The sequence below is a fragment of the Raphanus sativus genome, chromosome 5 (assembly GCF_000801105.2).
Source record: "Raphanus sativus cultivar WK10039 chromosome 5, ASM80110v3, whole genome shotgun sequence".
NCBI lineage: Eukaryota > Viridiplantae > Streptophyta > Magnoliopsida > Brassicales > Brassicaceae > Raphanus > Raphanus sativus.
This window is the reverse complement of record NC_079515.1, coordinates 5740930-5752675: the sequence shown is the minus strand read 5'-3', so window position 1 is coordinate 5752675 and position 11746 is coordinate 5740930. Positions and strand designations below refer to the sequence as shown.

Below are 11746 nucleotides of genomic sequence, written 5' to 3'. Positions count from 1 at the left end.
TCAATGTTTACACAAAAAAATTCAAATACGAGTAAAATCGTAAATAAAATCTTCATAATTAGATAACTGTTCTAAATAGAACCATATTAATTCTCAAAAAGCAGAATTATGGGTAATAAAACATATCGTGGATCAGTTCAACCGGTTTGATATTGTGGATTGGTCCGAGCTTGTTGATCAGAATTATGGGTGATAGAACCATATTAATGCTCATAGATCGGTTTAGATAACCACCCTTGATTAAAAAATCGAGAATACCGGTTAAATATTTTGTATCAATAGAATTTTTGTACAGAGAGCAGCAATTAACAAGTGAAATAGTTACAAAGATGTACAAAGGAAAGTCGTGGAAGAAAAGGAAGAAAAGTCTACTTCTTCTTCTTGCCAGCAAGAATAGGTTGAATCTGAAGCCTTCTGTTAAAAGCTTCATTAAAGAGAAACCGCGTCTGAAACGCAGAGATGATAGGAAGCCATGCTAAGATAGCCATTGGTGCAAACAAAACCACTCCCATTCCGTAATCATAAGCTCTAGCTAGAACCTGTGTGAACTCCCACAAGTTCGTCCCTTCTATCTTTGGCCTTACAGCTTGTGCTATCTGCAAACAATTTGACTCCCATATGAATCAAACTCTGTTGGCTTTTAAAACAAAGAGTGGATTGGGAAGAGAATTGGTTACCAGAATCAGACCCCAACCCGTAGGCAAGAAAGCTAAGCAAGAGACTATAAGGTCCTTGATAGAGAGGTGGCAGATGTTTGATAGTGTGATGATGACCGTAAGAATGCTCACGAAGACGAAGACTTTGAAGAACCGATACACGAGGTGTTTTCTCGTGCTGAACAGTTGCCTCCCTAGGTCAACGGCCTTGACCGTGAGGAACGTGGCGAGGATTACGACCCAAGAAAGCGCGTAGACTATGATGTTAGTGCTGCTTTGGGTGATGTCAAGGTGATAGACCAAACCATACTGATACAAAAAGAATCTGAGAGACAAAACTATCTCCAAACAGCGAGCGCCAACACCAGAGCCACGGAGATGGGCTTGCTCGTCGTTCCACCAAGACTGCCAGCTCTTGTCCTGCTGAATCCCTATCCCGCCTTGCTCTTTGATCCACCTGTTCCAATCTCTCCAGTCTCCGACTATTATCTCCCACGTAAAGCCCGAAGGGTTGAAGAGAAACGGTGCGCATAACCAAGTAAGCGACATGAACCACACCGAGAAGGTGATGAACGAGTAAGCCATGTTGCTTTGAGACGTATGCTTGAACAGCTCGTAGACCACCAGTAGAATGATGAGCTCAAACCCTTTGATGAAGTGGCTACGCGAATATAATCTGTAGTTCTCGCTGAAGTTGGCGTGGAACACCACCACTTTACGCCCCGTGGGTCTGTACTTGGCGCCTCCGTGGAGGATCGTTCTGCCGAAGTAATGAGTTTTGGTTCCTAGAGAGAAAGTGAAGAAGAAGGCAGCGAGCTGAAGCTGCATGAGTATGAAGTCTTGAAAGGCTATGAGAAAGCCTTTCTCCAATCCAATCTCCATCACCATCGGTAAACCGGTTAAGAGACCTAGCTGGAGAAATGACTGAGAGGCAAGGGCTGTCTCTAATGATTTTATGTTCTTCACCTTAGCCTCAAGTATAAGTGTCTTCTGCAACCCACTGAGCACGAGGTAGAGTTGACCATAGAGATATATGTAAATCCCAATCACGGAGATCTGTTCAAAACATCAGAAAAGATTAGATTATTAGAGTCTCATTCACAACTGAAACTTTATTATTATTCAGCTTAAAGTTTCAATACCAAGCTACTGAAGTAGAATCCAATGGTTGTGAAATAACAAGACAACATTCTGAAGAAATCAAAACGTTGTCCTAAACGGTATATGTCACGGCTAATGGTCTGCTCGCTGTTTCCGTTAGCCACCTTGGCCTCAAACTTTGAGATCTGATTGAGGCCAACATCACGACCTTTTCCGACTTGAAGGTACTCATTGTAGGTTATGCATCCACGTCGTAGGGTTGTATTATAACCTAATTAATACAATGAAGAGTGTAAAACTACAAGTAAACCTTACCAAATATTTGAATGTGAAAATTTCATACCGGCGAAAACGTCCTCGCTTAGGTTAATAGTCCTTGATGCTTTACTGATACCACCTCTTGTTATGTGAAATATTCTGTCGAAGACATCAGGATGTCCATAGTGAAACCGGACTCTGTAGATCAATGAAAAAGAAAAAGTTCAGTTTCTGTGGTCTCACTCAGCAAATGGGAAACTGATATTTTTGAAGAAGTTAGAGATTATTATTGCCTGAGAGGATTAGCAAGAAGCCTTTGACCGATTGTGACAAAACTGGTTTCTTGATATGACATGAACCATGCTAGAGAAGAAACACTGCAATATCATTAAAAAAACTCAGTAAACTCTCTGTTTTATGCCTGTGGAAGATAATTATATTGCATATGTGTGTGAACCTTCCAGTGAAGATGTGTTCCCTTAACCCAAGTATTGTTGGAGGTCTTCTTCCACGGTTCCGAAGAAATTCTTGAAGGAGGTTTCTCATTTTAAAAGCCTCTTCCAGGTAGTTATCCTAACGTTTTATGTGAGAAAGCTTTAGATGACGAAAAATGTAGTTCACTACTAATTGTACATCCAAAGATGGGAGAGAGAACTTACTTGGTTCATGTCAATCGTCTGAAGTGCTTCACCTCGAGTGAAAATTATGGAGTGGTTTTGGTTCTCAGGCTTCCCCTCTCCGATGTTAGGTGGTCCAGGAAGTTTGACCCGGTATATTTCCTAAAGTTAGCATGATCCAAAAGGTTTTTACAAGTTCCATTTGCTCATCAGATTTACCAAGAATTGTTTGTTGAACAGCATTTGATGGATGATACCTGATCGAAACCGTTGACAGCTTTCACCAATATAGAGTAGTAAACCTTCTCAGGGTTATCCAACACGATCTCTTCCCTCTCCTCAACGTATGCAACACGGAGAGATGGGTACCTGACAAGTCATGTAATGTTTTTGCTTTAGGAAAGCAATGCACAAACTTTGTCTAATAAAATGACTTCTGACAGCTTACTTTATCATAAGGTCGAGGATGTCTTGTGCGTGAGGATCCCCGGCTGATTTTTGGGCTCCAAACATTTGGCAAGAGACAACATATGTGAATTTCATATCTGCTAATGCATCAAGTTGTGCGGCTAAAGGTCGGTTACTTCGTTCCACGTCATCATATCCTTCAAGAATATCTAGAGGATAGGAGAGACAGGTATACCGAAATCAGGATCAATCCACAAAAACGAAAAAAATTCGTAGAGTCAAGATGACAAACCCTCATCATCTGCCATGTCAAGGAAGGCCTGCAATTTCAGAGCTTCTCGGCAATACATCATACCACGAACTGAGTTAAAACAACATAAAATTTCTTAGTTCCTTGTATAAGAAGAGTGAGCAGAATCAATTTAAGCAGTTTTACACATATTGTTAATAATAGTTTTCTCACCTGTTCTACTTAATGTTTGTCCACGAAATGAAGCCCAGTTTCGAAGCTCTTCTTCTTTACCCTCTCTCTTTAATGCGTCTAAATTCTCACATCCCATTCGCTCCAGAAAGTTTTTCCACTCATCTAACGACCCCAAAAAAGATTAGACAATTTTTGAAACATATAAAACATTCATCAAACAAAATGAACATGATATATATACCTGGAAAAATCTTCTGCATATAAAAGATGATTGACACGCTGGACTTGGCGGAATGTAGTTCCTTTGTTGAAAAGTTAATATCCTCCTGATAATGCGGTGTCAAGACACTGCAACCCAAGTGCTAGTTAGTCATCAGTTTATGATCTATATATTGTTCTTAAGGAAATTAAGTTGTGAAGGCAGAGACCTGAAGGACATCATATTGCGTACTTTAGGAGCGTCTGGCATATCCATGAAAAGCGAAGTAGCAAAGAAAGATATGCGTCGTCGAGCGTCTAAGTTCTCTGGTATGTCCATTGCACTATCTTTGACGGTTAACAGCAATAGGAACCGCTGGATCTGCCCAAACCAAATTAGAAAGATCAGCACTCTGCAGTGTTTTTTTCGGAGGATTGCAGCACGATCACAGTGTACCTGTTCACTCAATGAAGTACTATCCGGGAGCGGAAAATGAATGCATCTTCTTTCTCCATAGGATTCAAACAACTGTGGTTCTATAACCCTCATAAAAATCCCTGTGTCCTCTTCTGAATCCTCCAGAGGCTCGAGCAAATCCAGAATTCTAAACATGCAAAGAATTATTAAGTAAGTTCACCTTTTCACAGAGAGAAAGAATATCTTATAAACTTCACAGACAGAGGGTACATCAACTTTGAAATTCACTAACCTATCACCATGTACCATCATATCATTTGTCACAAGCTCAAAGATATCTTGAAGAGCCTTTACAAGTTTACTATGCTGCTCTTCAATTTTCTCAACAGGGAGTTTATCTTCACTCCCCTCAACCTGGAATGTACAGAAGAACCATTGGAACTAACTCTATTTTTTATGTAACGAAACAATAGAAAAAATATATTTGCCACAACAAAAGATCAATTACCAGAAGTTGAACCAACTCAATACATTTTTTATGCAACGCTGGAAGCTCTTTCAACTTAAATTTTTCAAGCAAACTTGACTGTCTGATACTTTCCTCTATCTCATTTATTATGCCAGATATGATCCTGAGACAATGTTAGATTTGTAAAAAATTAAATACCAAAAGGCAGGAGAAAATGAAGTGAAACTTGTAACTAGAGAAGGTATAAGGCTTTACTTTTTCTCGAGATCACCAACAACAAGAATCTGAAGGATGTACTTCAAAGACTCATAACATTCTTTTACTGCGTAGTACATGTATTCGTCTCTACGAATCCTTCGATAAAGACCCTCATCCTTCCCGTTAAAGTCTTTCGCAATGCTCAGAGCTGTTGAAAACTAGTAAGATGGGGTAGCTATATTTACCAACTAACCCAAAATACCCACCAAAAACAAATTGTGTACAAACTTTTTTCAGAAAATGTACCTTATTTGCAAGGAGGAAAATAGGCCAACGGATGATCCCTGATAATACCTCCGATGACATTGGCATCGTCATCAAATCTAGTTCCCTGATGATATAATATTAGATCTCTATTTATATATATATGCCAGAACTTTACATGAAAATAAGACAACGGAGGGAAGTTTACTTGTTACTTATCAGATCTTCTGTTCTGAAACTGTTAATGACTTGGTTCCATACCAAGACAAACTTGGCCATACTATTTTTCTGCCCATCAGATCCCTGGAGAAAAATAAAATAATGATACTTCTTCATGCGGTACTCAAATATACAATTTAGTCCCTCGGCATATACACGTGATCGATCTCTTACTCTTACCCTGCAAAAGTTGAAGGGGAAAAAGCCTTTTTGTTTTCTCCTTTTCTCATCTTTCATTGAGTGTGGAATAAGGGATGCATTAAAAGCAGATGGTAAAGTATGAAACCTGCCTCTCAACATGCCTAAAGTTCGGATCTGAATAGAAATAAAAGGAACATATTATTAGCCTGGAAACAGCAACACCTAGCTGCTTAAGATGACAGCTCACGCATTGAGAACAATATGGGGCTTACCTCACCAAGGTGGTGCAGAACTCCATACAGTCCACCGAAGATAGTACAGAAAACTGAGTACCATATTTGTGTATCCATGAAATAAACCTGAAAGTTCAACATTGGTTTCAGAATACAAGTTGAGCGATAGTTTGTACATGCATGGGAGCTAGAAACTCACCACCATGATTGGCGCCCATACTGCAACAATTGCAGCAGCATTGCTCTTCACTATCAAAGGAGAAAACAAAAGGTTCTTTAGTGCGCCATGTACTTCAAAAGTTTTGAGTCAAAAAGCTAAAGGTATCAGAGTAAACCTTCTGGAAAAATTTCATGCCATTCATAATTCCGCACGCCAACTTTCATTATCAGTCGTGTAGGTTCTATTAAAGGCTTTATCTGCATTTTTCAAATAACAACAAATGTAAGATTACTGTTGAATTCTAAGCATTTTAGCATCAGTTATTAGTGGGAGCGTATTTGGAATATGGAATCAGTTTCAGCTACCTCAAATGCATAGCTGAAAGCAAACTTGGTTAGGAGAACCAGAATCCAAAAGAAAGTGTACCTGAAAAAAGAAAGGAAGAAAAAAAAAATCAAAATCATTGAAAACTAGAGAAGACATGATTAACAGAAGCAACACTATGGAAACTGCGTATGAGACATACTTGAATTGTGATATCTGAGTTTCTTGCACTCCTCGCCCAACGAATAACCTAGGCTGCACGAAATCAGCTAGCACTTTATAAAGTATTCGGATGATACCTTGTAAAGTGAGTGTAGTTACACAAAAACTATAGTTTCTGAGATAGAAGTACCTGTCCCCACCAATACAAATTTTTGAAAATGCGATGATTCGAGGTCTCAATGTATTTGCTGATGGCAGGAACGAAAAACAAGACCAGCTCAACCGCACTTCCGGTCAGGTATATAGTGACCGCCACCATATACGGAGAAAAACACCATTCACCAAGCCAAGTTTTGTAACTTGTGAAATAGCAAATGTATTTCCTTCTTGAATGAGAATAAAGAACTGGTAGAATAACTGTCCACATCGCAGCGAAGCCCAACCTCGCCATCTGTTTCTTTTTTTCATTGATCGGCATTGTGGTTCTGGTTTTCCACTTGAAGATTATGTCAAGAATACCTGCAACAACTCCCTAAAGTGTCAGCAATAAGTAATGTATCTTAGTTTATACATTTAAGAAAATTTCTGAGTAACCTTTTATAAGCTTTAGAAATGCAGAAGTGATGAAAATGCTCATGACATCTTCAAATATGTTGGCGTTGAAAATTTGGAGTGGAGATCCCACATCGTGACAAGCCATAATAATTAATGCCTGAAAGGGAGGTAACAATTTCATAATCCGTAAATGTATACAATAATCTGAAAGATGGAGCAGAAGAAGAGTAACCTGTAGAGACAAAACAAAGAAACTCCACATTCTGTCAAAGCTCCTGAATATCTGCCAGAAGGAACGAATCTCTACAAAATTTGTCTTCCCCAGCCACCTTTGTGTTGGTTTAATTTGTTCCTCAGTTATAGGCTGCAGTAACAAGAACATCATCACATGTCAGAAGAGAAGTTTTGTATTATGATACTAAAAACAATGCAATTTGCTGAACCTAAAAACCTTATTCCTAGTGACAGCCTAAGTTCTTTTTTTTCTGAATGCAGGAATTGACTCAATTTGAATAATGTGCTTACTTAGATTTTAAGCGACAATATGCTCTGTAGTCTCTTGAACAAGCTAGGAACACCATACTGCTATGACACAATGAACAAGCTACTGATGAATACAGGTTTCATTATCATTTAGATTACTTAGTGTGTGTCTATGCAAATGCATAATCAGGGGAATAGATGTCTCCATAAGTTACAAGGATAAGGATATGTACCCCAAGTTCTTCGTCATCCTCCATTTCTTCATCTGTTTTCTTCGTCTGCCTGCGGAATCTAAGTTTTTCTCTCCATCTCCTTGGTTTACTGGTATCTAATGGCTCTACACAGAAAAAGTCATGTTCCGAACGCATTGGCCAACCTAATTCGAAGCATTCAATAGACCTGTGGAAGACGTAACAAGTATGATGAGTGATCTTCCAAGCACAGATATGGTAGCAAAGAGAGATAGGATATTGAATGTTATGACCAGAAAAACTCGTTGAGATCATCGTAGTTTCTCCACATAGAATGATCAGCAGTTCCATTCTTGTTCTTCTCAGCTTCCTGCAGGCATATAAATCCATAAACTTTAAAATTGACTACTCATTTTTTTAAAGTTAAGTGAAGCACTCCATCAAATAGAAGATCAGAACCTTTTCGATAACTTTGTATATTGGGGTAACTACTTTCTTAAGAAAAGTTTCGTGACCTCCACCATATGCTGGAACGACCTTCTCCCCAGTTATCATACTAACATCACCAGCTAAAACTCCATGTAATTCATATGCCATCTGAAGTAACATCAACATCAAATGTTGCAGATACTGATAAGCTTTTCGAAGAAGTCAATACACAAAAGCATATAAACACAGAATTTTTTTAATCATACTTGATGGAAAATATAACACAAGCACTCTGGCATGAACCTCAAATTCGAAGCTTCTCCCCATATGAGAAGGTAGAGTCCTATGTATAGCGTTTTATATTGTAGGGCTTCCTTTTTCACACAGGGCAACCTGCAGGTGAATTGTGAAGCCAGGCAGTTAGATATAAACACGACGGCCTAAAGAGATGAAACGACACAAGATGTTATTGTAAGAATATACCTGATGTTATTTTTTCTCCCAAGAAACTTGCACCAGCTTGTGTAGTTTTTGAAAAATTTCTTCATCAATGCATCTACTGCCTCATCACCAGACTGGTATACATGAATATAAGATTATTTTTCAGTTTCAAAAGATGGAGGGAATAGAATCATTTCGACAAAAGAGGGGGGAATAATAATAACAACACCTTTGGTTGTGAAGACTGTTTCTGAGGTTGGCGTATAATGGTGTTACTGAGTAGTAGGATCATATGTTCTCTTTGGTTGGCAACATTTCCACTCTATGATAAAAGATAAACCGAAAAACTTGGTTACCATATCTGATTAACAGTCCTCTATAGTACTGATACAAAGTTTCCTGACAAAGTACCTGGAAACCAAATGCGTAGTGCAGAAACTCAAACAAATCCACAAAAGGCTGGTGTCTCTGAAAGTCCTCTGGAGGAGGCAACCCACGAGTGTTACGTACAATTGCAACAGCAGCTTTAATCTGTCATAAAAAAGAACATTTTCACCATATAATAACTCAGCTCCTCTCCACATGAGGCGGCCGTATATATGTTTTATTATATATATACCTCAGGTAGATGCATAATTGCTTGGTGAACACCTCCTCTGTCAAGGGGAAGAATGTTATAGGGAACATAGAATTCAGATTTTGCACGAATGCTTTCTCTATCCGCAATAGCCTTACAACACATCAGAAATTCAAGGTTAGATACAACAAAACAGAGGAGACAGTCTTAAGGAGGGCGGAACCTGAGGGCCAGCGCCACTAGTGACAGTCTTAAGGACTTCATACAAAACAGAAGCAATTCTCCGTGCGTTAACCAACTTCTCTCGCTGACTATTTTAAAAGATCCAAAGATTAGTGTTGACTAAGCTGAGTTAGTGAGAGAGAGAAAAAATGAAAATACCTACCTATGATCCAAATTGAAAGTAGCAACACCATGTTTGATAATATACTCTTTGTAAGCATGATAAACACGTTTGAGTTCTCGAACATCACTCTTCTCCTTCCTTCTTATCACAGTAAACTCTTCATCCTATTAATATTAAAAACCCAAAAAACAAAGTCAAGACTAAAGTAACCTGCCACGTCATATCCTACCACATGAATGCTTTAAGACTCGCCTGTTCAAGCCTTTGAAGAAGAGAAGTCTTGAACTGCCGTACACCTCTCCCCGTCGAGTTTCTGTCCATGTGGTGAGCTATCTCAAACGCATGGAAACGGCCTAAACCCAAATTCAAAAAGTTTCAATCTTTAGAATGTATTCATGTAAAGTCTCAGCCTTTAGGTTGCAGAAACGTTTTTATTCATGGAAAGTTTCAATTTTTATCTTTGGCAAAAAAAAAAGTTTCGATTTTTAAGAGTGATGGGGGGAACTCACAAAGGTAAGCGATACGAGGTTCCTCGGACTCAACCAAGTTGGCAATACGAAGGAACCTCTGAATCTCTGAGGCCAATGTGGCGGGAAGCCTCTCGCTGTCGAAGGGCTCGGAGACGTGTTCGCGGAAAGTGAGGGACCTGGTGTAGTGGTGGTGGTGGTGTTCCGGCGAATCTTGTGGAGACGTGATGGGGCGTGAGTAGCTCGTGCTGGGGAGGTCGATGGGGTCCACGGGGACGATTTCGTGAGACATAGTAGTTGGAGGGAAGCATTCGGGAGGAGGAGGGAGATGAGTGGAGAGTGTTATATAAAGGTGTTAATTGCTTAGCGAGGTGAGTTTCCATGGCGGAAGTTTTTTGAAAAAGGGATTTGATTTTTTTTTTTTTTTTTTTTTTTGGGGTGTGAGGAGATATGATGATGGTGCGATTTCTTTTTGCTTTTCTTTATTTATTAGTTGGAGAGACGTTTTTTTCTTCTTTTTGCGAGGGAAAACGGTGATTAAAAATATATTGCAAAAAAAACAATAGTATTTTAATTAAAAAGGCTCGAAATAATATTTTAATAAAATGAAAATATTAAATTAACTCTTTTGTTTACTCCTAATTTTATATCACTCAACCTTTTTTTTTTGAACACACAATTTTATATCACTTAACCACACATATTTTGGCATGCATATGTGAAAACACTTGGTTAACCTGGAATTTCAGAAAAAGAAAAGGTATGTCCAGAGTTTGATTACTACATGTTGGTGATTAAATCAAGAGGCAAAATGTTAATTAGCTTGCATAATTGGTCTTAGATGTCATAAAGATAAAAGTGGAAAATGACTTTTTAATTAACTTAAGTAAGCTTTTTCTCCAAAAAGAAACGAATTAAAGAAAGTGTTAAAGTGAAAGGTGATAGGATATGCAGAAACAGAGATTCGGTGTATGTAGTTTTCTTCAAAACAAAAGTTGTTTTATACTAAATCCTTGCTAAAGAAACTAACAATGGGGTATCACTGCAATTGTTTACACCATAATACCAACGTGCATGGAAAAAGAAGAAAGAAAAACATTAAAAATAAAAAAAGTTGATTGACTGTAAAGCAGCCAAATCTTATGAAATAAATAAATTGGAATGTAAAAGCATATACTTCCGGAGTTGATTTGCATTTTTATCTATTTCTTAGTCACTAAGAATATACCAAAAGACCACTCACAATATAACTTGGTGACCAAATCAAACTGATTTGTTTGAACTTAGTAAAACAAATTAACAGAAAAATACAAAACAGAACTTTCTATTTATTGATTGGGTAATAATGCATTTTGTAGGAACAACAAGATTTCGGACTATAGATGTAGTTAGATTTTTCTGTTTGGTACTATTAACATTAGAGAGGAGGTGTATAGTATATGTATAGTCCTCAGATCTCTCTGGAGTTAAAGGCAATGACCGGTAGTTTTGTCCTAACAAAAAAGGTGTAGCTCGTTTGTATGAAGATTGGGCCTAATGTTTGAAGACTGTTAAGCCTATTCGCCAATATTTGTTGAGTGGCTTATCTAAACCCCATGATCCATCGGCCCATTGGTTTATGTCAATGTTCATACTGCACTCTGATGTTTGAAAGCAAAGTTATACCAAGTAATTAAGCAGGCCCTATTTTACGTTACTTAATTTCTGACTTACTGTATGTTACATATCACCTGATAATTTGATGCTTTGTTAAATTTAATATCAGTGACATTGCCTCTCTTTTTAGATCATACTGTATTTTTTCCAACCCATATTCATTATGTTTAACTTTATACTCCTAGTACATACAACTGACTTGGCCTTAGGGACAAGTTAATCCATTAAATGACTACTTCAGTGGTGAAAATTTATGGTTATTAGTTTACGAAAAAACAAAAAATTATGGTTATTCTCGAAGTCCAATAAATTATTCATAGTGTAAAATGTTAAGCTCATGTTGATGTTGTT

At 38.0% G+C, this 11746-nt stretch overlaps 1 protein-coding gene across 2 annotated transcripts; it reads right to left on the bottom strand.

Annotated features, from left to right (window-relative positions):
- Positions 1–240: 240 nt before the first annotated feature.
- LOC108862095 (putative callose synthase 8) lies at positions 241–11740 on the bottom strand. Of its 2 annotated transcripts, XM_018636127.2 has the most exons (40): positions 9782–11740; positions 9525–9625; positions 9312–9436; positions 9150–9237; positions 8969–9079; positions 8761–8880; positions 8579–8671; positions 8392–8483; positions 8175–8301; positions 7939–8076; positions 7773–7849; positions 7522–7687; positions 7038–7169; positions 6845–6962; positions 6441–6769; positions 6291–6343; positions 6130–6190; positions 5940–6021; positions 5804–5853; positions 5644–5730; positions 5411–5545; positions 5220–5314; positions 5054–5138; positions 4805–4965; positions 4589–4712; positions 4373–4494; positions 4120–4267; positions 3893–4044; positions 3706–3812; positions 3504–3626; positions 3333–3401; positions 3081–3249; positions 2890–3001; positions 2675–2794; positions 2473–2588; positions 2309–2392; positions 2101–2213; positions 1799–2028; positions 678–1712; positions 241–596 (listed from the first exon to the last, which is right to left on the bottom strand). In XM_018636127.2, the coding sequence occupies exons 1-40, from the start codon at positions 10029–10031 to the stop codon at positions 369–371; spliced, it is 5928 nt and encodes a 1975-aa protein (XP_018491629.1). In that variant the 5' UTR covers positions 10032–11740; the 3' UTR covers positions 241–368. The 2 variants fall into 2 exon arrangements, with proteins under 2 accessions (XP_018491629.1, XP_018491630.1); XM_018636128.2 differs by lacking the exons at positions 8579–8671; positions 8761–8880; positions 8969–9079; ... (2 more) ...; positions 9525–9625; positions 9782–11740 and having other exon boundaries at positions 8212–8301.
- Between the last annotated feature and the right edge of the window lie 6 nt (positions 11741–11746).

Excerpts from the sequence above, each read along its gene's own strand:
- LOC108862095 (XM_018636127.2), bottom strand. The coding sequence starts at position 10,031 with ATGTCTCACGAAATCGTCCCCGTGGACCCCATCGACCTCCCCAGCACG. Across the intron at positions 9,626-9,781 it reads ACCTCGTATCGCTTACCTTT|GCCGTTTCCATGCGTTTGAG; the intron begins GTGAGTTCCCCC and ends ATTTGGGTTTAG. Across the intron at positions 4,966-5,053 it reads TTTTCCTCCTTGCAAATAAG|TTTTCAACAGCTCTGAGCAT; the intron begins GTACATTTTCTG and ends CCATCTTACTAG.